This window comes from Etheostoma cragini, chromosome 3, assembly GCF_013103735.1.
Source record: "Etheostoma cragini isolate CJK2018 chromosome 3, CSU_Ecrag_1.0, whole genome shotgun sequence".
In the NCBI taxonomy this organism is placed as follows: domain Eukaryota; kingdom Metazoa; phylum Chordata; class Actinopteri; order Perciformes; family Percidae; genus Etheostoma; species Etheostoma cragini.
The window spans coordinates 24,385,341-24,411,352 of record NC_048409.1 but is presented as its reverse complement, the minus strand read 5'-3'; the positions used below and the strand labels follow the sequence as shown (position 1 = coordinate 24,411,352).

Sequence of the window (26,012 nt, the reverse complement as noted above, 5' to 3'; positions counted from 1 at the left end):
CCTGTGTGTGTGTGTGTGTGTGTGTGTGTGTGTGTGTTTGTTTGTGCGTTCGTTCGTGCGTGTGTGTGTGTCTGTGTGTGCCATGATAAAAATTTGAACACAGTGCCATCAATTCTCCAAAAGGAGAAAGGGGGAAACAACAAGATAAAACAGAACAGTGATTTAATAACCAGGGTCAGGCCCACTTGTACAGGACGTACTTTTGCAGTTGCCGGGTAATACCGGAACAAATTGTGGCGAATAGCTCAAATAACATAACTATATACAGTACATATGTACAGTACAATTTGATTTACAAATAGATATCTACAAATTGACCTGAGCAGCACGTGTTACAACTGAGGTGACACAGAGAGATCTAATAGATAAACATTTCAAACAGCCATAGGTCAAAGTAATGGACACATGGTTGAAATGTGAAATTAAATAGTTGAAAAAGTAATAAAAAAAACAGCTGGAATAGATTAAAGGGAATAGATAAATGGTGAAAAACCTAAAAGTAGTCAAGTAATGATTAAATGGTGGGAACGCTTGGCTAAAGTGAATGGATACTGTAAAAGGTAAAGACTAAATAGTTTTACTAAAAAGTTAGATAAAGGCAATTCATCAATCATTCAATTAAAAAGTTTCAAAAAGTAATGCCACTCCAAGTAGTGCAAATGGACACTTGAACCAACCTAAACATTGACAGTTAAATTGATTGCAAAACATGTTGTAGCAATATCCACTTTTATTGAATGAACAGTGTAAAATGAACTCCAGTTTAAAACCATTTAAAAGGAACACATTTGGAACATGATGGGTGGTGTTGATGGAAGAGTTTGAGTTTATCTGACAAAGCTGTGTGGAGGTACGTGAGCGTTACATCAGACTTCTGTAAGTGTTTTAAGACTTTACACTCAGCGACATCTAAAAAATTGCATACAAGACACAAATGTGTTCACAACTCCCTATGAGGGCACACTTTTGTCTTCCCATGCACACACACACAAACACACCAGTGAGACAAAAAACACATATCCTCTGCATGTGACATCCATCTCAGGCCAGGCTGAGCTCCATATCCTCCCCATGATCCCTCAACTAGAGAGGCAACATCCTCTAGCCACAGCGAGGGGAAGCTGGCCTCACTGGACTCTCCGCTCTGCAACAGGTAACACCCTGTCTCCAAACTCTGAGCCAGAGTTCCAAATCTGCAACCACTGCCATCCACTTTTTCATCTGCGTATCAGGAAGTACAATTTATCAGTCAGGTAAGATCTCTAACCTGAAAGATTAGGTATTTTTCTTTATCTGCATGTCAGAGAGAGATATGATCTACTTTGCAAATGTTTCTGGTGTAGAGTAAAGTTACAATAAAAGTTCCGTTTTTGCTTTTCAGGCATTTCTTAGGATTGTCTTTTAGGCACATTCTCTTTCTGTCTGACCTAAGGATTTGCCAACGAACCTGAGGGGAGAGGTGTGATATTTGTCCTGTGAGAGGAACAGACAGCAACAAACAACTCGGAATCACTTTCAGAAAAGGGACAGGGGGAAAAGGAGAAAAGGGAACGATGATGGAATTGAGGATCCAGCTGATCCCTACAGGGGAAATCATCCTTCCTCCAGGGAAGAATGGAGAGAACTACTGCCACTGCTGCAAGGTCAGTTCACACACTGTGGTCCGGTCAGAGACCAGATCTGGATTTTTTCCCACTCATCCTATTATTCGGATGGGTTTTATGCCGCTCACTGGGTAGCCATTGGTGCTGCAGCTGATGTTATAAGGTCCATCTCCCAGGGGGATGAGGTTTAGAAACATTTACATTCAAGGACTGTAAATTGCTTCAAAATACACTGTATGTCATGTAAATTGTATCAGTAAATCAAAAAATCTGTGTTTAGAAAATACATTTAAATCCCCTTTGGCGCCAGGCAGTGCACTTTTAGAATTATAAGAAGCAACACCCATAGTTGGTTATACAAATCAAAATGATTTTTTTTTTCACATGAATAGGTTGGACTTTACCCCATCCATGCAACCTAACTAGATTGGTTACAGATATTAATACATACTAAGAACCCTGTGTGTTAAACACAGCAATTAAGTACACAAGTTTAAAGTTCACAGTACATAACATACAAATGCCACATTTAATATATCCTCATGGTGATGCACAAAGCATTTCAGGGTCTAGTTTACACGGATAATTGGTGAAGAGGCTAATAGTAGGCTAATGGTTAAATGGTAGGAAAACTTGGCTAAAAGGAATGGAAAAATGGTTGGAACAGTTAGCCAAAAAGGAATGAAAAAATTTGGAAAAACTTTAGCTAAAAGCAGTGAATAGTTTAAATGATTGATAGTAGCTAAAAAAAATAGTGGATAATGCATTTCAATGTTTAAGTAGATGTTCCTCGGTATCACAGATAACTGAACAAACAGACAACTTAATTTCACAGCAAGAAGGTTCATTTTCATTAAAATTGATCTCATCTTGATATCCTCTCCCAGTCAAGCCAGCTCTATTGAAATTATATTTTGTAGCAAGACACTTTCAACTGCAAAGTTCTGGTTTAGTGTCAGTCCCATATGATTAATTACAGTGATTCCATTTTGGGACAATATATTTGTTAGAGAAAGCCTTTGAGAAAAAGCACTGATTTCTAAACCAGTTGTAGCCTCAACAGTCCAGAATCCAATGGAAATGTACGAAATCACTCACATAAGAAAACAAAACATGCTGAGAGAATGTTAGTGCACCAAAACAGGAAATCTTGTGAAAATATAATTTCTACTTAACCAATTTTACATGATGGTCAATTTATTCAGCAGGAGTTTCACAACACGGTTGTATAATGTCTTCTGTAGCTCTGGAATCTGAGGAATAACCTTGGAGACAACAAATTATATATCAAATAATAATATAGGTATATTATGTTTATTTTATCTGTATTTTCTCGTTGAGTTCTCCGATTTAATGTATGCATCTATTGTTGAGTTTGTGTTTTATCTTTAATGTATTTGTTGTTGAGTTTTATTTATTTTAAAGGCCCATCTAGGGACGGGCATGGCAACTTAGGTTAGGCTACAAATGTTGTTCTGTATGCCATGGCTTGGTATACATGTCCTTATACAAATACGCATTAAATAACAGAAAGCCTGTGTTACAAACTGGGGGGCATTGGGTTTGAAAGATGTGCAATGACTTATTGTGTAGCTTATGCAATTTTGTCTCAGTGATGTTTCCATGAAGGAATGAGACATGGAAGAGACAACCATTGCTCTTAAACATTTTGGCATGTGTTACATACCTCATCCTTCTTGTCTTATGTAGGAGTGTATAATAAAGACAGCTGATGTCTGATAGCTACATATACTTTATCTAAGGAATGAAGGGAGTAGGCTTTCTAAAAGCAGTCCTGACACAGGATTACGATGTATAGTAAGAGGAATGTGGGGGTTAATGCCGCTTGCTGTATGCTGGTCAGTGATGATTGGGGAGGTGTGGAATCTACTGTAGCCTGGATGGGAGGAAACAACAAAGACATTCCAGTACACAGATTTTTTTCCCTTCCCACATTCCTCCAAGGTCAAATTCAAATCACCCTGCATGGGTGTGTGTTTGTGTGTGTGTATGTGTGTGTGTGTGTGTGTCTGTGTGTGTGTGTGTGTGTGTGTGTGTGTGTGTGTGTGTGTGTGTGAGAGAGAGAGAGAGAGAGAGAGAGTGAGAGAGAGATTGAAAGGTCATCATTTGTTTACTAAGCTATGAGAAGACCCTGTATCCTATGGTATGTTTTGTTGTTTGGCATCAATCACTCGTAACCTTCTTTATTTGATTAGATTCCTCCAACGATGTGGAGTGGGGGGAGGGTGACGGGGCTGGTGTGGAGGTGGAGTAGTCAGTGTGATGCCTGGCCTTTCCGTCCAGTACAGTCTGTCTGTCTAAGATTACCTTGTCAACAGGATACAACCTACGTGTGTGTGTGTGTGTGTGTGTGTGTGTGTGTGTTTGTTTTTTGGGGTTGTTTGAGGCTGAAGGGATCACTCCCCCCTCTGGCAGTGCAGCCATATTGCAGTCCAGCTCTGGCATGACAGCTGACCAGCTGGTGGAGGTCGTCTTCTCATGGCTCAGCTGCAGCGATATCTGAAATGATAGAGAGGCTGTTTCTGTCTTTCTTGGTATGCCATATACAGTACATTAATCTCCCAAAACTTTGTTATGTGGGGGACCCCCAAACAGATACACACTACCAGAATTTGTAAACAATGCAGGACACTAAGACCATGAACTCAGTATCTTTAGTTTCAGGTGTAAATAAAATACATTTGCAATAAAAGACTAACACATGGTGGGTATTTTATAGGCTATTATTGGTATTTTCAGACTCGTTATTCAAAATGTGACTTTTTTTTTAGTCCAACAAAACTACAAAAAATCGATAGAAATTCATGTTAAAAATGTACAGAAAACTTTACTGAACTGTTAACTGAAGGAACAAACTATGAATGATCCCAACAACAAAACATAGAGATCAGCAGTTTTTTTCTTTATAACATTTTAGCTATGGTACACTGCAGCTGGGGGTTCAGCATTGCTATGCAAACATTTTATCACATAGCCTCTCTCAAGTTCTGTCATTGGGAATTCTAAGGAGTAAAATTAAAAAACTGGTTGCTTGGGACTGACTTTACATATCATTCAAGGACCACCTGGAGGTGTCCAGACTCTACTACTGCTGTAGAGATTTCATTATTTATTATTTTGGGGGCTTTTCCATTTTTTAAAGTGACAGTGAATAGACATGAAAGGGAGAGAGAGAGAGAGAGAGTAGTGCGGGATGAAACGCAGCAAAGTGCCGCAGGCCGGATTCGAACCCGGGCCGCTGCAGGACTCAGACAAGATGGGGCAAATGCCCCTGGGTGAGGTAGAGGCCGCCCCAAGAGATTTCATTTTTATTATTATTATTAAATAGAAAGGTAATGTGTGTAACACCTTTAATCTCAAAATTGAAATCTAAGCCATAGCCTCTTATTACTGGCTCTGTCATGAAGGAGGAGAGTGGACTCTGCTGCTGTAGGGAGGAGCTTTGCTCAGCCTGCAGTGTGAAGGTGCAGTGACGCCCTTGGTGACGGTAGAGGGTACAAGAACTCCTTGAAACTGAAATAACTTTGAGGGTGGTTGAGAATTAGTGAAAAGTTTGATGCAACCCTGGCCTTTTCTATTGGCACGGTGGTGTAGCCTAATTTGCAGATGAATTACACTGAGTAGCCAACAAACTGCAATGAAGAGAAAGATGAATTCCTAGCGGCAGCGTCAAACTTTGCTCAAATATCTGTTCGTGTTAATGATTGCTTCCCATCTGTGTACAAGTAGCTACTTAATTCGTCCAATGGCAGCTGTTGTAAAAGATGAAAGTGTTTTAAAAATAGCCGATGGATAACATTTTTTCCCCGTCTGGATTGTAGCCTACGAGTTTGTTCAGGGCTTTAACGTGTGCTCAGAGTTTGCGGAATGTTGCTTTGCTGTATGGGACATGGTTGTGTTATTCCCTTCCACTCATTAAAGGAGTCTGTATTATGTATTCTACATTAGCCCGGCTCGAGGGGCTTTAGTCATGGAACCTGGCACGCTTCGATTTGTCTCAGCATGGGAAAATATTTTTACAGGGCTACTCAAAGTAGCCTATGCGAAGGAGGTGGAGATCTGAGCACTGCTGCGTTTTGTTCATTGGACAAGAAGATAACAAGGCTGCCTGGTTATTTCCCTTGAACTGTTTGTAGAGAAAACAATGACGACATGCTGCATGGCTTGACTAAAATACATCAGTCATGCACGCGCTGTGGGATGGGTTTTTGGTGAACTTCCTGGTATTACAGGGCTGTGCTGTCCTTCGGTGAAAGAAAAGGAAGGGGGACATTGCACATTGCCACACCATTTCCATATGGGGGTTTAGAGAAACGGAGTCCCAAAAAAAACCGCATAGCATATAGAGCCTAGCTTACTCCGTTTTTTTTTTTTACACGAGCAGAGCATCAGTACCTGCTACTATAGCACGACTATGTCTGTTAACTTACTACTGTACCGCTAATGATGAGGTGAAGCCCACTGCTGAGGCTGCAGTCTGGGAGAAACCACAACTGAAACTGAGCCCACAGTGGGAGAGTTTGGTCTAGAGTGGGAGTGGTAGGTGGTTTTAGGAGAAACCCGGCAGGGCTCGCACGCAGCACAGAACGTTAGCCAACCTACTGGCAGACACCAGTCACTGACTGACTGACTGCCTAACTGGACTGACACATTCACAGCGGAGGGACTAAACCAGAGACCTACACTAACGTAGTCTGTCAGGACTTGGACGATACAAACTCAGTCAAGGAAGAGAGACCACCACACTCTTTTTGACCTCGTCTGTTTTAAGGTAGGCTATGTTTTATGTTAATTTAGTAAATACCTCACTGCCTGCTTACCGCGTACATAGGGTTACTTTTAGTTTAGCTAACTGTTAGGCTAATTTTAACGAAAGGTTGTTGTATGAGTTACAGTTGTGACATTTGGAAAGTTTCCACAGAGTAGCCTAATCTGTGACATTGCAGCACGCTTGAGTGAGTGGGCTGATAGCCTTGATGCGTAACGTTACAGTATGGAGAAAACGCAATGCCAAATTACATTCAAAAATGTGTAAATTTAACGCTGTACAGCATGTTGGCAACTCATTTACTCAGTAAAACCTACGTTAAGACATGTGGCAAATCAGTAAGAGCCAGTGTTCAGTTCTGCATATGTTCAACTTCTTGATTTTGCATAACTTTGACAATATTTTGCATTTACACTCGACCTGTCTACCGCTAATGCAGATCCATATTCCCCATTAACGCTACCAAAATGTGGTGCCATAGAGGTTATTGGGATCTAGTAGAAAACTTTATTCAACTACGGTGTTAATGTATTGTGTGTATGCCGGTGTTGTAACCGCTTTTAAATAAGAATAGCTATCTATGCTTTCTGAATGTGTGGTCCGTTTGGGCTGTCGTTGGAAAAAGAAACCAAATGTTTGCTATATGTGTGAATGAGGCTTGGTTTAACGTTTTTGTCTTTACGCGACCATTATCAGGATTTGTAATCATTGAGGCAGTTTTGTAAACTTAAAGCCACGTACTGAGTTGGCGTGTAGCCTACAACTTCAAATCCTTGAGGTTGTCTTTTTATAGACTCCAGACAGACACAGATTAAATAGTTAGCTAGCCTATAACTAACATGAAAGCCTGTTACACCTGTACAGGGTTGCTGTAAAGTTACTAGATGTATCCCTCCCTGTCAGGAGGGAGTGGACCAAGTTTGTTTTTATGCAACATAAGCCATAATCCATGTTGTTCAATGAAAATGGTAACCATCTCCATCATAAGGAGATCAGCCACCAACGCTAACATGTCGTCTGTTTTCCCTGGTAAACCAAATTCCCATTTAACATTGGTCAGTTTGATAAAACTGTCTATGTGATGTATTTTGTTCCTAAATATTTTGACCTGTCTTGGCTCGACGTGAGAAAGTGTCTCTGCTATGAAGGCTTTGCCAACATGCCTGCCCACCTGTTAATGTGTGTGTGGTTTGATGTAAACACAAGGGAAGCACCTGGCATCCAGTGCAAGCTGTTCATGTCCTGACATAATATTGACAACGCATCTAATGATTGAAATACGTATGTGATGCTGTAACTGAAAAAGTGATCTGAAAATACAATATGAATATTTGAAGATGTGGGATTGCTAATTGAAATGGTACTCTTACTGCTGTTTACATTGCTTTTCAGCAGTTCTCTTTGAAGAAACACTTTCTTTCTCTTTGGTTTTATAATCTGCTGATCTCCACCTTGTTAATGATTGAGGGAGATAAACCACTTAGCAGGGAAGAAAAGACCAAATAGCCTTGTACTGCGCTGTACATTAGGAGGATTCACATAGAGATTGAATCCAGAAGTTTTAGAGAATGAGCCAGATTGGACAACATAGGCCTATTCCTCAGAGGTCAAAGTGCTCAGAGCAGCTGAACTGTTGCTTCACGGTCACCTGGAGGACATGACCTCCCAGCATTCACTGCTGCCTTCAGCTGCCACTGAGTTTACGGTCCCTCTGCTGTAACTTCGATGTAAGCTCCTATTTTAAATGACAGCTTATTATTAGAGATGATTGGCTTTGTAGCCAGAGTAGCGTAGAGATTAGTGTTGCAGCGTTGGGCTACACAGGGTGTTAATTCTAACTGTAATGTAAAGGTTTGATTTAAGAACGGTGCCTATTCACGCAAAATGCACAGTGCAGAATATTCAGCATGCATAGTCTGATATCTGATTTGGAACTAGGGCTGGGCAAAATGTTGAAAATCAAATATCACAATATTTTTGACAAAATACCTTGATATCGATACTGCAACAATATTGTTGTGTTGACTATTTGTGCTTCCACAAAATATTGCATAATGAGATTTGGGATAAATAATCATCAGTAATGTGGATATAATGACTAAGTGGGTAAAGGCAAATAATAGTAGAAAACACTAACAGCCTGGTAAGTTCAGAGAATTACATAACTGTACTATAATGCAGCCTTAAAACCAGGAAAAGACACTTATGCCATATCACGGTATCAACAATTGAAGGCAATATTTAGTCTCATATCACAATATTGATATAACATCAATATATTTCCCAGGAACAAAACACACATCGATGTGCTGTTGTCAGTGCATTTTTCCAAAGCAGTTCCCCCTGTGTAGTTTCCATTGGACTGATGTGGCATAGATGCTTTTAAGTTGATTTTTCCCTTTTGGTCTTTGCTTCAATCATTTTTTTTTAAAATCTTGCTGGGCTGGGCCTTTGGTAGTATTTCTGTTTTGTGGCTGGGACAGCGTTGTGGTGTTGGAGTTGTGGAGTTAGAAAGAGCTTTCACCCCAAATGTCAACCCGCTTCTGCATGGTTAGGCATTTCCCTTTGGCCCTGAATACTTATGTAAGCAAAGACACAAGGCTTGTTCATATGAATGTAAAAAATGACCAAGCACAAAGTCTAATGGCCACATTTTGCCCCCACTTTCATCTCCTGACACTTAAGGTGTCAAAGATTGAGGAGACAGTTGATTCATTGGCCCTTGCTTGCAGTCTGACTTTGCCCCCATTGTTATGGCAGTTAGTACAGTCCTTCATCGCAGATTTCTTAGCTTACCAATCCCCTATTTCAAGGAGTATGCATCCTTGGAAGTAGTGAACTAGTAGAATACATTATTGTAAAATGAAATGTGCTTTGAGAACGACTGCTTTCGGTTCTGGCGGATACACCAACAGCTGTTGACAGGGTGAAGGTTTTCCACATCATGTAGTCTCTCTGCTACATGTGGGGTGGATCCTGGGAGGAACCCATAGGACACATCTGCCTGGCCGTTAGCCAGACCTTCACCATCGCCTATACAACAGGAAAGACTCTCACGCATGCATAGGCACTTGCACAGACTCATGTACTTGAACTGTGTTATAGGAAATGCTCAGCGAGGGGTTTATTTCCACTTTTATGACCTTTTTGATCTTGTCATATCAATGTTGTCAACATGAGTAGCTGCTAAAGATAAAGCTGTAATGCTGAAGGACTTTTACACTGCACACAAATGAATGAAATGGGCAAAACAATTTTGCCATCACAGCAGTGGCCGGGATTCAGTTCCAAGAAGCGGAATGTCTTGCTTTGCAACCAGTACTGTTGACCGGATCGGGAAGCTGGTGAGGGATCATGACGTTGTAACTACACAGGTTTAGGCCTGGTTGATTGGGCCACTGGCACTAAGGGTTTGGATTAAGGCATCTAAAGGTAATTTTACCATCCTTTTGTCATCCACCATTGCAAGTGGTAGTTTAGCTTTAGCTTTTAATTAATTTAGCGTTTTTAGCATTCAGATCTGTTTTCAATCCTCTTCTTATTCTTAGCTAGAAAACGAATATGATTTATTTGACGTAGTGCACAATAAGAAAGTCAAGGAAACATAAAAAGAATCTTTGGTGATTGGCCCTTACCGTGTTGTCATCATTAAATGTGAATATTAGAACTATTCCTTTAAGGTGCTATGTATATTGCCTTTTAATGAAAGATGTGAAAGAGCAGACAGGAACATGAGGATCGACTGAAGTGATATACAGTAGGTCAACTAACGGCTAACTTGTCATGAGTTATACATTTGTTCCTTGTCAAACACTATGTGAGACATGCCTAGTTTAAAACCTGGTATCTGGGACTACTGTATGAAGAAATGGTCAGAGCTTTGGACACGTTGCGCCAATAACATTGAGCGCAGATATCAGTCTGGAATAGGACTGATAAGGTTCTAGTGCAACAGCGGTTTCCAGTTCAAAGTTGATTCATTGCCTCTGTACCCATTTCTTAAAATATGAAGAGGTGGGTCAGCATGGGGTTATTGGACAAAATCAGATTTTATTACTTGTATGTAATATTTATAAATATTCAAATTTGACAGTTGTCATGGCCTAGATTGTTTTACAGGGCTTTACAGGTACGGTTACAATGGCAAATCAAATTTGGGAGAAAGCTTACATGAGGTTCAAATAATGACTGGGAACAAGAGTGACTGAATTTATTTTTCTCCTCCAACTTGTTCTAGACTATGCCCTCGGTTGTTCAGCTACAGTTCCATGTTTATGAGCCTTTTGAAAAAGGACACTTATATTTGGCCCAATAACAGTTCCTCAGTCATTTGTTGAACATCTTACATCTTCCCCTGTGATCATGGCAAATCCCCATCAAGCTCAGATGAGATTTAACAAAAGGTCCAGTGTCTGCAAACTGATCTAAGGATTAAGCACTCCTTTTTTTTCCTGGGAGAGATACCTGAGGAATGAGACAAAGATCAGGTTAAGTGATAATGAAACTGAGTGAAGAAAATGAGCTTTAGTTGGTAATAGGGGTGCACAATTCAGAAAATCTCACAATTCAATATTATTTTCCGTTCAAAAACCTTTCGTATACATGTATAATATATAAACAAATCGATTGTTTTGTTCCCCCCTAGTTGGTAATGTTGGTGCTATGTGTGGGAGGGTATTTAGAAGATGACTACCGCTGATAGAGACTGCAAGTATTTAGGAAGGGAAGTTGAGAGACAAGTGTTGGAGACAGTGGATGGAATTGGCCAATAATCTAGGCTGCATCAGACAGACAGCAGGAGACAGATGCAGATACGGTAAATGACGAGAGGTAGCATTTGCATTACAAATGAGTGTTTCACCATTTGAGCACATAGTTGTCATAAGCAGAGATGTAGTGGGGGTTCATATCAACTTAGCACACTCTCCTTTTTATTCTTCAGCTTCCTCACACCTTTTTAACATTTATATCAACTATCACATCTTCTGTGGGTACTGAATAGTAAAATTCAGCTTCATGGAAGTTGCACATTTACTCTAAAGCTGCACTTCACAATTTTGAACATTGCTGTGAGTTTTAGTGAGAGGTCAGTCTTCGGAAATGGTTTGAACACTCAGAAGTCTTTTTGGTCAATCGATAATTTCAAGCTAGTGTTACAGACCTTAACATTAAAATTAGTTACGTGTATTTATTAAACTAATAACTGATTGTTTATGAAACTTTGATGTTAAAGGAACACGCCACCGTTTGTTAAAATAGGGCTTATCATGGTCTCTCCTAGCTGTAGCTGGGTGTGCCAACGCATTTTCTTTTGTTTATAGTGTGAAATATTAATACTGAAAGGGCTTGAAATGGCCTTTAAAGTGAAACTTAAAGTTTCAGTTAAAGTAATTAAGCACTGAACGAAGTTGAAGTGTCAGTTAAGGTGTAATGGAAGTGTTCAAATGATTTTACATGGATCTTGCCTGTCTACCTTTTTAATTGTCTCAGATGACTCAGAATGAGAATGTGTTGGACATTATACAAAAGCACTGTATTTGTAAAGTAAGAAGAGGGTCTAGTGGACTGAAAGTAATGAGCGTATGTGTCTGGCAGTGATTAACACTGTTACCAGGATGTTGAAGACTCACAGTCTTGGAGGGTGTGTGTACAGTATGTGTGTTTCTGGTTAGTTTTAGCCTGCTGCTGTGGGCAGCTTTTTTCCCCACATCCCAAAGCTAGCCCGGCAGTAGAGCGAGCCCCGCCCTGCTGGGAATAAACGTTATGAGTGACTGAGTCCTGCATCTTCTCAGCATTATAGACTAGTCTGCTGTGGGACTGGAAACCACCCTGGAAATGACTCAAAATCCTGCATGCCTGCTTCACTGCCATTTTTGTATATGCATCTGCAGGAGTTGGGAAGTCCTCATATGCCTTGAAAATGAATGTGGATCACAAAGGCTACGAAATCAGTTAACGCAGTACTGTATTTCGTTCCTTCATTTTGGTATCATTGTTTTAGATTTTTTTTTTTTCTAGTGTCTTTGACTTGAAGAAACTTTTTAGAATGTAGGCATTTATCCATTTCTATAATAATCCAGAGTGTTTGAAATCAGTGGAATAAAAAACATAAAACACATTGGAAGTCATGTAAGGGATTGAATCATCAACAGAATATTATTCACAAATTAATTTATGTGTTTGTTTTGTGACAACTGCATGTATCTTTGGTATTTATTAGAACACTTGAACGGCTGTTTTTTTGTCCATTTCCCTGTCCCTTCTCCTGCCTTTTTTCCCTTTTTGGTGTCAACTGAGGAGACAACCGCTCCTTCACGTTTTGTCACAGTGCTGACTTGCTCACTTCCTAATTCTGTTTCATTCTATTCTCTCCACACACTTACCCTCACCTGCACACCTTCGCTCAGATTCACCAGATAATACAAGATAACATGTAATCCAATTCCATCTGCTCTTGCACATCTTCATGCCAGAAAGAGAGGAGTTTTGTGGGTGTTTGTGTGTGTGTGTGTGTGTGTTGGAACATGTGTGCCTACATTTCTGAGACTATTTTGGGCATGTTCTGGAACAAAAAGGTTCATTCAAATCCTGTTGTCAAATTCTGGAGACCTTACCAGACAAATTTTCCACAGACCTATTGGACGTTACTTAAGCTCTTGACCCCATGTTAGTTATAACAACAATCAATGTACAATAATAGACTATGGTGTTTATTTGAATACCTATTATTGTGAGTGATTTCATTCCAGCTCTGCCTCCCACAAATGGAGAACATAGGTGGTCTAAGGAATAAAAAAACACTACTTACTCCACAGTGCGCAAGATAAACTGTGTACGTCATTCCAAAATAGACTTATGACACACGTAAATGTGTCTGTAGTGAGCCACATATTAGGACCACCTTCAGTTATACTTGTCTGCGTTCACCTGTTAAGCATCTTGTGTGTTTTGTACAGGTAGTGTGTGATCATCCATTGTCCGTCTCTATCCATCATTGTAATCATAACAAACTGACCTGAGCCCTCTGGAGGCTGTGCTACATCATGACTATAATTACTATGTCAGCCCCACTCCTGTGTACCTGTGATTTTCCGACTGCTTCCCAACTGTGCTGTCAGTGTTGAGACACACCTACTCACTCAGTTTCCTGTGATATGACACCAAAGGCAAATCTCAGTGTTTGTTCAAACAAGTGTGCATATGCTGTGTCCCTGTTCGTGTTAGATGGATGTGAGACTCTGGAGCACATTGGAACATTTTAAGGCCACTCCTACTCAGCATACGGAAATAATCACCAAATAAAATTTCTGTCCTTAACCCGCCCACTAAAGCCTTTTAAACTAAGATAAACTGTAGTATTTTTCTAGTGAACCCCAGATCTCTCGTTCATGTGTTTAAACTGAAAAATGAAGGTGGAAAGAATGAGGCATGTACCAGAAGAAACACAAAATGACATGGGAAAGGAGAAGTTGGACTATGATAATTAGCATAAAATGAACTTGATGGCTTGACTTGAACATTCTAACGCAAATAACTTTGCCCTGTGTGTGTGACTAATAGCTGCATTATCGGAAATGTTTTGCAATAGCATTTTTTTATCTTACACCTTTAGGATGTTTAATGAACCATTGCGACTGTGAACTTATCAGGCCAGTCTTTTTCCGACTAATAGCGTAGATTAGGAGTATATAAATGCCTTTACTGTATGCCCATTTCCTGCATATTTAGATAAACATTCAAACAAATTGGAATGATTGCAATGATTTGCACATATTTGTGTACTAGTTGGCAAGGTAACTGCTAACATACACAAACAGCAAGTGGGCAACATGTTACCACTCGTCTGTCCCAGCAGCTTGTGCTAGCATGTTGCCAGCTGTTTGAAGCTGGTTAGCTCAACTTGCTAATGATACATAGTTCACATAGTTTCTGTTTGTGTTTAAAAACAGTCTTCTTTTATGCAGCAGTTTTTACTCTGGAGGGTTATATAAAACAAGATGATGCAACAGAACTAATAGGCTTTTGCCATTTTGGACTCTATTCAATTTTAAAAAAAAATTATATAGCGCTAAATCACAACAACAATTATCTGATTGCGCTTTTCATAAAAGAGCAGGTCTAGACCGTACTCTGTGATGTTTTTACAATTCTAACCAAGAGCAAGCTCTAGGCCACAGAGGCAAGGAAAAACTCGAGCGCTCTTCCTTTAAAGGTCAGCAGTGTGAACATAGTTTACTATTGGTCAACGGTGAATATTTTTATGTGTTGAATTACCAGAGAATTTTCTATAGGATGATCATTGATACAAATTGTTTTTAAACCAATTTTGTGACGTCACAAAATTCAGCCTTTTAAAATGCTGGTGTGACTGGGTGTGACTCTATGAGCAACATCACACGCCTGACAACAAAGGTTTAACAATACTATGTATTACCAAATCCTGCTGCAGGACAATAGGAGTTCTCTGAATGGGAAGTGTAATTTAGCGGAAAGAAACTGTGTGCGTACAGTGTGTTTTCCATAGCCTTGAATACGACGACAATACAGCAGACGTCCTTGGTTAAGACTATGAAAGCTTTCTCTCTCACTCAGTACCTTTTTGTTAACCTTTAACCACATCTTTCCATGGAGCTTTAATAATGTTATCACGAGCAGGTGTGTCCTTGGACATAGAAAAAGAGAGAGAGAGATTGAGAAAACGGAGGAGTGAAATAAAGTAAGAGCAAGAGCTGGTGGAGTAGGACGTAGACTGTGGAAAACAGCAGGAAAAAGTAGTGTATGAATAATCGGATCTGTTGTTGAGGTCAAAAGAAGAAAAAGTAAATGCGGCATGAAAGCATAGCCAGATTCCAGCACGAAGAAAGGAGAGAAAAGCAGCCTATAAAGCCTAAAGAAATGCAGAAACGGTTGAGGATTGAGATAGCTGGTATAAGCTAGGCCTTGACCGACACGGACCTTTCTGATGGCTACAGATACTTTAGTAATATCGTAATCCGGCATGGATTGAAAGTAAAGCAGGGTAACACCTTGGGCTGGGAGCAATCCAAAGTTGACACAGATATTGACGAGTGCAAAGGACAGACCAGTGCTTGCTGCCATGCAAAATCCTTATCAGAAAACACTCCCTGTCCCTTGCAGTCCACTTCCTATGCTGCTTTAGAGTTCATTCACACTAGATCAGTCGGTACGCCGATTCACCGCAGGGTTGTGCAGCGGTGTGGGAGTGTCACCAAGTAGCCCACTTGTGTGATGTCCTCTTGGGTTCTTTAACCCCCCAATGTACAACAAGTATCCTTTACATTATTGTTTTCCGTCAGATTGTTTGTAGATCTTGACATTTCTGAACTCAGTGCTTGTGTTTCACCCTTTACCTTCTTAGTTTTTTAAAACTCCCTCTGCAGCCTAAAAATGCATTACCCCTCCTTTTAAATGAATGGAGTTACATGTGAACTCTAACTACAGTCTGCACAGCAGCAGTTCATGTGGACTAACCTCTATATTGTTTATTCATTGCTTGAACAATTAATTACAGCCTGCATAACACTGTGGATTTACAGCACTTTGTTCAAATGCTAACACACTGCTGTCACAACTGTTAACCACACATTCAAAACAGAATAGATTCCAGTCTGATGTCTATCAAACACTGCGGATTGCAGTTTTACTTGACAGCCTAAGCAGGTGTCTTGCTTTAGACTAGTTATTGAACATATATGTATACAATCATAAAATAAGGATTACAAACAATTATACACTGTACAGTTTAAGAGAAACAGGTAAAAGAGCAAAGATTCCAAGATGCCCAGGTCAGATGTCTGAGGTTATATACACAGCTATAAAAAACAAAATGTGAAAAACACTATACCTTTACTATAGTTAAACTGCGTTCTTACTTTTTTTCAGAAGGTAATGGAGGTGAAAGCATAAAAAAAACACATTCATTAGTATTTAGAGATGATGCAGACATCCAGCATGATGCTGGAGAGAGGCAGGATCAGTCACACTATTTATTGTTACTGCTGTGTACCTTTTTAGTTTTTTTCCTTTAATTCCATAAATTCCTAGAGACAAAATACAATATTGAAGCAAAACAAGATTTTGTCTTGTTTACCTTACATGAAAATTGGTATATTACATAAAATATTTATGTTTTCTTTAAAGAAACCATTGAGTAGTGTGAAGTCACTTAAGTTGTACAAACTGTAACGATGAGAAATGTAGTATTTTTAGTATTGGTAGTGTTTTTACTCTGTGTGTTGTGAGTGACCGTGTACATGAAATGTCTCAACAACTATTTGATGGATTGCCATTCAATTTGTTGAACACACACATGTTTCCCTTAGGATGAATTGCGATCACTTTGATGATCCCCCAACCTTTCTGACTTTGTCCAAAACTTAGGAACCTGATGGTCGCAGGTTCAAGTCCCTGTACGGAACAAAGTATTGAGGGTGGTAGACTGGTAGCTGGAGAGGTGCCAGTTCACCTTCTAGGCCCTGCCAAGGTGCTCTAGAGCAAAGCACCAAAACCCCCCAACCGCCTGTGACAGCTGTTCAGCAGTTGCAGCCCCCTCACTCTGACATCTCTCCATTTGTGGACGTATGGGGTCTTAGCATGTGTGCCATTTCAGGCCTGCATGTAGTGTCTTCTACAAACAGAGTGAAAAATTCCCTCTGACAAAAATGGGTTCCCTACCGGGGATCAAGAAAAAGGACATTAGTTGCAAAACTAAAAATTGCAAGTATGCTAATACGCTCAACTGTCATTGTGAATGTGGTAATAATAACCATGGCATGTTAGTGTAATCATTGTGTGAATGTTAGCATGCTGTTATAAGCATTTAGCTTAAAGCACAACTGTTCCTTAGTGAAGAATTGCTTTCTTAAAGGTCCCATGACATTGTGCTTTTTGGATACTTTTATATAGGCCTTAGTGGTCCCCTAATACCATATCTCTTTCCCAAAATTCAGCCTTGGTGCAGAATAACAGCCACTAGAGCCAGTCCCACAAGGAGCTTTCCTTAGTATGTGCCATTTCTGAGGCCGTAGCTTTTGAGGAGGAGAGAGGGGGGTGCAAGGTGTAGGCTGGGGATGTGGCCTTGACCAACTGCCACTGTGCTTGTTTGAAAGCCAAATTCTCTGGGCAGGAAAAGCAGAGAAAATAGAGGTAAACTTGCCCCTAATGACCTCATAAGGAGCAAGATTCCAGACCAGTCCATCTGAGCTTTTATTTTCTCAATGGCAGACCCAAAAACCCAGAGCTCGGTTTACACCTATCGCCATTTCTAGCCACTGGGGGAACATAGGCAGGCTGGGGGAACTCATATTAATGTTAAAAAACCTTGTACAGTCAGATTTTCATGCCATGGGACCTTTAAAGAAGCTGCGTTTGTTGGTGGAACCTAAAACTGGGAAGGTTGTGATTACATGGTCAGCATGTTAAACCTCTTGGCCACCAGGATTTTACAGTTGTTTCCTAATTAATGTATTTTTATCCTCAACACAGCTGTGAGCCGCATACCCCTTAACAAACACAAATAATCAAGGCACACTATCTCACATGCCACAGCCGCCCTTCCCAGTCTAACTATGACAAGAGGTGCGTGTGTGTGTGTGTATGTTTGCGTGTCAGTGTGTGTGTGTGTGTGCGCGTGCGAGTGCGCGTGGATGTTGCAGTTTTAAAGACTTGGAACAACTGTTCCCAGTGGGGTGAAATATTTGTTGATGTTGCACTGAGCTCTATAGAGGACATTCTTTAAGTCCACCTGAATTCAAAAAGCAATTTTGTTCTGCTTTATGATATTTATATTTGGTGTTTCTTGATGAAGCGTCCCTAATTGTGTCAATGGTAATCAGATTTGTGCATATGTTGTCAGTCACATTGTCACTGCTTTTTGCCGTCAAGTTCACAAGTGAATATCAGTGTTGGGTATGAGTGGCAACAATCCAAGGTGCTATATTTAGCATTTTAACAACATCAAACATCAACTTTATAAATATTCATTATTAGTATAATTACTGTAAACACTCAAAAACATAATTGAGAAGGATCCCAATCTACTGGCCTCTACACTGCATTTCCCATAAATTTATGTTGTACTGAATACATGGGAAATGTAGTCTTTGGCTGATAAATAACCTAAAACAATGCTACTGTGTGCTATAATCTGAAGCATACTTATTGTTGACATTTAGTGGCATCCACACATGGTCCCCCACACACTGCATCTCTGTCTCTATGCTTGTGTCTCAGTCTCAGGGGACACTAGTCATGCCTGGCAGTTTTTAACATTTCATCATTTTCCTGGGGATGGCTGTAAGGGTGGTGTGTCTTTGTGTTGTAAGGGTAGCTGTCTGGTCACTGCTGGCTGACTGTAACCAAATGACCTGCGACACCCTGAGCAAAAGTGTGTATATGTGTGGGCATTGTCTGCTTTCCACCATGATTTTTACTAGAAGCTGGGTGTGTTTAGATAGAAATGAAAAGAAAAGTGAGTTAAAGTAGAGCATGGATTATGGTTACTAATGAGTGTAGTGAATGGAAGATCCTTTTAGCATAGCTGAATGTGTGTGTGTGTGTGTGCCCTCAAAGCAGTTGTGTGTTATTTTCTGTCTCAGCAGCCCAACCCTTGGTAATAAATCTTTAAAGAGATTCCAGAGATGTTGCAATGACCTGGGTGACCAAATTGCTGAGCTATCCTCCAGTATTCTGTGTTAAGTTATTTTCTCCATAGATTCCTTGTTCAAGCAGTTCACACATAAATTCCCATCCATTTTTCAAGGTTTTAGGTGGATACTGACATGTCAACCGACTTTAATGAGAAACCGATGTCCTCTGAGGAACTATTTTACAAACTGTCACACTTACTTTCAAATCATGTCTTTCTCCCTTTTCTATCTTTCCAAATAGTCTTCCTGCCTCTCCAGCTAAGCACATACGTGTGTGTGTGTGTGTGTGTGTGTGTGTGTGTGTGTGTGTGTGTGTGTGTGTGTGTGTGTGTGTGTGTGTGTGTGTGTGTGTGTGTGTGTGTGTGTGTGTGTGTGTGTGTGTGTGTGTGTGTAATGACTTAAGCTGTAGATGTCAGCTGAGAGGATTGATGTTAGAAGATGATGGCTGCTGAATGTGAACTATTTGAAAAACGAGAGGAAGATGTGCACAAGGGAGGGGAGAAAAACATACTATGTGGTAAGATCATACCACAGGCAGGCAGGATCATAATCTACAATCTTATCACAGTTCTTTTTCTTCAGTTTTTTTAGACTATTTACCAAGTTACTAAATGTAACAAATGTTACAAGGTAACAGAACACCACACCAGATTCCATTCTCAATATAATATGTACAATATGCAATATATATAATACTTTATAAAGTTTCTTTAAACACTTATCAGTTACATTTCCAAAAACGTATCATTCCTTTTCGAAATCCACATGATTAGATCCACTGTGCATCATCATTTACTGTTACTCCCGTTACTTCCATCTTCCAAAACAGTGGTGTTGAGTTCTCAATAAAACAAAATCAATGCTGGTGTGTTAACTGCACGCCAAATCAATCCGGGCACATGAGGTCCCGCACTCGGTAACCCCCAAATTCCACCACATGCAGAACTGCTCCATCAACACCCACCAGGTCCGGATTTGTTGTGGAACAACTGCGGCCATGACCGACAGCGGAAGTCTCGAGGACCCACAGGATCTCGTGAGATTATGTAGAATAAAACCACAAAACCAACAGTTTGTTTCCATCCAAAAGAGTAGAGGGAAAACAACTCTGTGCTGTGTTTTCAAGGTGTAGTGCAGGGAAATACGATCCACCATAAGCACGGTCCATTTTATTTAGAAAATGAACCGGATGTTTTATTTGTTTCGATCTCTAATCCTCGCTTGTCCTTGATTCTTGTTGCATAAAGTAGAGGGAGGGATTATTGCATTGGGGGAGATTTTTATATCAGCGGCGCTAATCATTTAGCGGCAGCGCTGCATTGTATGGAGGGGAAACACTGCTGTTAGATAAGGTGCCCTGTACCACGACATTAGATTGGGTAAACCCCGCCCACTCTGCCAGCCATTTGATTTTGCCCTGCAGCTCGGTCTGGGAACCTGTACGTTTTATTTTTCCCGCTTTGGTTCACAATTTTGCGGAAACCAATCACAAACTGACTTATCTACCTGGCGTGCTATTGGTAGGTTTTACACAATGACGATAGAGAAGCGACCAAGTAGTTTCTTATTACATTCAACATAGCGGCCACTGAACGCCACCAAAGCGCAGCACCCATTTAGGCCGCTGTTGTCACCCGGCTCGTTGGTCTAATTGGTTGAAGGACTCTCTCATTGCGTATAGAGTCATTTGAACTATACCCGTTGGTCACGCCTCTTGTGCAGAGAAAATACAGAGCAGACCCCCCAGGTGATAGCCAGACTAGCACAACATAGCAATATCTCTGTAAATGCAGAGGTGGAGACATATTAAACGTTCACAATGTAATATAGTCAAATCGCACATCCGTCTGTATGTGCAGCTCTAATCGCCTGGTTTTGTTTTGTCCCGGGGCTTAACTGTTTATTAATATCCCATCAGCAAAGAGGAAATGCTTAGAGTAAACAGGAAAGTCACTGTTTGGAAATTTCATCAACTTTGTTGAGGCTGTTATAATGCCATACAATAACTGAGGACTGACTACAGCATGATAGTAGGGCCACATTTCTTACAGACAGTAAAATCTGAGAAAATACTTCCTTATTTATGTTGTGCAATCCAAACATTATTAGCTGCAACTTTGGTGGTGTAGCTTACTGCCGTACGAGGTAATGACAGAAGGGACGGAATAGAGGAGGAACAGGAAGAGGTGGGGGAGGGGGGAAATGCTAAATTGCTTTCTTTTAGGGTAGTATCCCAAATTTTAGTTTTGAAGTTTGAGAATAGATAATATGTGTTTGTCAGTATTACACTCCTTCTACAATAGCCTCTAGGACCACATGATACAATAAGACTGCATTAAGAGACATTATTTCAGCTATTTTTGAGGGTTGGTTAGTTTCATATGTCAGAATTATAATATGACAATTTGGGCGTTAAAACAAGTAGAACTTAAAGGCACTGAGTATCAGGCCAAATGTCAGCCGTTAAAAGCACAAGGTAGAAATCAGCATTAGTATAACGAGCCCAGAGTCTATTGTGCTGGTCTGTTTCATGGGGTTGGGTCACAGAGTGCAGACTGGCTATCATTGTTTTAACCCGCAGCTAAAGCTCTTCTCCTTATAAGGCCTGCTGGACATAAATAAGACCAAGAAGCCCTCTATCCATAGGGGCAGAAAAGACAGAGGAGAGATACAGTATGGTAGAAAAAAGAAAGAATAAGATATAAAGAGAGAAGGAGAAGGGGTTATGGAAATTGACAGAGACAGAAGAGGAAGGAAACGTTATAGAGAGAAGTGGACAATGGAGAGAGAGAGAGAGAGAACTATGCACTGAGGTAGAGAAGGGTGGGAATAGGGGTTGGAGAGGTAGAATGTTCAGAGTGTTTTGAGTTCTTTCTCAGCAAGTCACCACCTGCCCTACTGACTGGGAGGGCCTGTTGACTGTGGGAGAGTGGAGTATGTGTCTTTGTCATCAGTCAAGAACATTAAGAAATAAAGACTTCCTGGCAGCCCCCGCTATTGGTAAGAGGGTTAGTTTAAGGCTTAGACTTTGGTTTAAAGTTGAGGTTACAAAACAGATAAGTTAGTCAATGGATGCCAGTTCAAGTAATAGGAAGTTATTAACTAACATAATGAGTAGAAGAACTAAATTGTAAAAGCAATCATGCTGTGCAGCGTGAGTGTGTGGTAGTTCTATTCAGTCGTTCCATTCCGTAAGCCATGACGGCGAGTCAGGATGCACAATACCAGGAGAAACAACTGAAGCAGTCAAATGGAATTCAGCCGTCATTTATTTTATTATTTACGCTCCTGCTTAGCCTACTGTGAGATGTCAAAATGTTTTCTGTATAAAAGATCCATTCCATTATTAGTGTAGATGACTATATAGAACTGCTTCTGTACTACAAACTCACCGTGAAGTGTCAAACTTGTTGACTTCATACAGTGCCTGTATCACGTTGACAACACCAGCTCTAAAAAGCTCTAAGTTTAAAATAGGGTGTTAAGTCAAAAGCAGTGTTTTGTGTTTGGAGCCTCATATCCAAAGTTATAATTAGTCTGAAGATTCTGTAGAAGAGCTGGTACCAGCTTCCTCACAGAAAGGTTCAACTGCTTACTCTACTCAGCCTAGGATTCTGCTTTTATAGAAGATGCTGGACACTTAAGGAAATGCTTGCATGACAAAAGTGCTGCCCCCGGTGGAAAGGTGGGTATTTATGTGTGTGAAGGACAGGGAGGGACTCCATACTTGTGTGTGTGAATTGAGAAAGAGAAAGAAAAAAACTATAGCCCAGTTTCCCATAATAGCTTCTCACATCTGTTCAAAGTGGAAACATCTCACTCTGCTATGGTCACACACACACACACATTGGTGATTCAGTTAACCCAGAACTCTGTGAGAGAGACAGAGAGACACAGAGAGAGAGAGAGAGAGAGGGGGAGAGAGAGAGAGAGAGAGATTGACTGGCCCCAGGGAACTCCCTTGTGTCAATATTTAGTGCTGGGCCACCATAAGTTGACAGGCCGCTGTTTATGTAAAAAAAACCACACACATGCACACACTCACAGTCATGCAACCTCATTTAATATATATATATATATATATATATATATAAATATATATATATATATATATATATATATATATATATATATATATATATATAATTTGTTGTTACTTTGACACTTCACCATCTGTCATCAACTTCCTGCCTCCCATCCTCTTTTTTGATACTTCTGTTTCACCGTATTTCACTCTCTCTCTTCTGCGATCACGTCTCTGTTCCCCGACTCTTGTTTGCCGCCCACACGGCTTGCATTCTTTCACTCTGACATCACAGCCGCCCTGCTCTGCCATTTGTTTTCTCTCTTTTTTTATGTTGGTCTATTTCTCCTTGATCCCTCATCCTTTTAGTCAGTCCTGGATCCCTCCTTCTCTCTCTCCCTACCCTCCTGACATTTAATTAGTTTAAATATTTGTAATGAACCATCCAGGTTGGGTGATAAGAAGAAAGGACTAAAGCAAGAAATTGTTGATTTCTTGTACCAATGTGTTTCACCAATGTGTGAAACAGTGAAAATTGGAAAAAGAGAGAGGAAGAGCAGGAAAGTGAAAGGTGAAGGCAGATGATGGTGGAATAGTCAGGATCTTGTTTGCGTGAGTGTGTTTAGGTTGATGGGGATTATGTGCAGATTTACAGTGACTTTGAGCAGGCTTTTAACGAGTTAAAGGGGCACTTTAAGACACTTTGTATTTTCTTTATTCTTTGATTTGTAGCCAAAGGTTAAGGTTTAATCCATCTCTGGCTTTTCTCTCACAGCTCACATTGACAGTTTTATTCCACGACAAAGACAGGCCAAAGGTTCATGCCGTAGTGTTGTTAAAGCTATTGTAAAAACTTGTATTACTACTGATTACAAGGTTGGCTTTGTTAGGCTAATGTAAAGTATCAATATACCAAAACAGTCAGAGACAATCATTTATGAAGGAGATGACTGTGTACCAGTGTTTGATGTTTTAAGCCCTCAACGGTGCCATTACAGGCAGAGCTGCCTGGAAGGCACTAGGATTAGGCAAGGGTTATGGGTTAGGTGCCTTGAGGTCGGAGGTCGCTGCTCGGAAGTCGACGTTGGGGCTTAAACACCATTGAGCGTGTGTAACCTTTGACCTGATGCTTTGTAATGCTTAGGCGATGCACACAACTTTCATTCAGTATGGTTATGTCTGATATACCGGGGACAAGTGTGCTTGGTAGACCATTGGACAGTATTTCGACACATAACAGCTAAGTTGTCAAAGAAGCCAACATTCCTCAAAACTAGGTGTGTCCCTTTAAAATAACTTATAACTGAAATAGAGGAGTAGACATATTGCTTTTGGTTGGAAGCCAGCTATAGTGTGATTCTGCCTACTGGGACTAAGGTTTTACATGACATGTAAAATGATTGTTGATCATGTTGTAATAGAGACGGGTGGAGTCATCATATGAATTGTACTTTACTATCAGTGTCCTTATACAGTAGAGGACATCTGTGTTTTCCCTTGCATTGAGTGAGACTAAAGTGTTAGTTTTGCGTCTCTTTTATTGATCGTTTTGGTTATTATTCCCATATGTGTGTTTAAAATGTTGGAAAAGCTAGAGCAGATCATAAATAACACTCAAAGCTTTAAGACAAAACTGGCTAAAGAACCCAACTGCAATCATTAGATCTGAGAAAAGTCTTTTAGTTTCATTCATTAGACTTAGGCGCTGTCCAAAACAGCTTGGGTGCTGCAACCTAACCTCATAATGGCAGGGACAACCCTGGACATCACTGTAGAGGGGAGCTTTGGTTGATATATTTCAACCACCCTTCTACCCATTTTAGCACTCAGTATACTTATTGTTCCATCCCGGGCTAATCCTCCTGGCACCATTAATGATTTTGGTTCATAGGGTTATATAGCAACAGGTACTAGTCCCATGTTGCATTACTGTTGTCATAGCCTAGCCCTAGTATATATTTGCATCCCAGTTCACGCCTAGGATTCATCAGTCTCATGAAACCTTTACAGGCTGAAAATGAACCCGTGCATTTGGATGAAGGGTGTGTTCAACATGGTGCAACAGTACAGCATTGATTGTCTCAATAGGGTATATGTCATGTTAGAGCTTTGGCTAACTCCAGGCTTTCACTGACATAGGATTTTGAAGGTTGATACAGATTTTAGGTTGATGCTGCTTTTAGCAATCTGTATTTTAGGATTGTTAGTGTCTTTAATGTTTATTGTTTTTATACAAATTCCCACTACCCCTGAAAATACAATTTTATTAATATGAGTATAACAAAGCACTAGCGCTTTTCGCTGAAACTCAGTTATTTCTAAAGTGTTTTTGTGTATCCTTGAGGCTTATAAAACGTGTTGAGTGCCTTTCCTTGCTTATAAAAACCTTTCCAGTGGTTGTTACTCAGTAGTAGTTTTTTGTATTTTAAATTGTGCGTTGTTTTCTTCAATGTGTACTTGCTTGGAGTCTTTTTACTGCCTTTGCTGGCACATTACTGCTACCAACTGTAGATCAGTGAAGTAGCATGAAACTGATGTCAGGAAGTCCGTCACATCTCTAATGCAGCATGCGGGTCCTTATGCAAAAACACAAACACATTCTGCTTAATGAGGTCAGTATCTGTGCCACTAACGATCGGGCGTATCAGGTCAGTGCATCCCTAATGTCTACTGAAAGACCAATATCTGCCTGGTGTAAGAGCTACCAATACCCTAGCCTAACACTAGTATAAGTGAAAGGTCACGCATCTGTAGTATTTAAAGAATTTGTTCCTCCTGGCTCCTGTTTTGTTAAATGTAGAAAGAACACACTTAGCATGTACACCAAATCTAGCATTAGCATGATGCACATATTAAAATGGGGAAATCTTCTGTATTCAGTCTGTGAGCAATGTGTTCTCATAGCACAACTTTATTGAGCAATATTT

The 26,012-nt window shown here is 40.2% G+C and overlaps 1 protein-coding gene across 2 annotated transcripts in view; it reads left to right on the top strand.

The window, feature by feature from the left end:
- The first annotated feature begins 1,069 nt into the window (after positions 1 to 1,069).
- The window catches only part of LOC117941697 (unconventional myosin-Ic-like), a 62,510-nt gene continuing 37,567 nt past the window's right edge, over positions 1,070 to 26,012 (top strand). Inside the window, exons 1-2 of one of the 2 annotated variants that reach the window (XM_034866702.1) lie at positions 1,070 to 1,253; positions 1,382 to 1,643. In XM_034866702.1, coding sequence (XP_034722593.1) covers positions 1,554 to 1,643 — 90 coding nt within the window. In that variant the 5' untranslated portion in view covers positions 1,070 to 1,253; positions 1,382 to 1,553. Of the gene's footprint in view, positions 1,254 to 1,381; positions 1,644 to 6,001; positions 6,397 to 26,012 lie in introns of those variants that run through there. The other variant, XM_034866705.1, reaches the window with a different exon arrangement.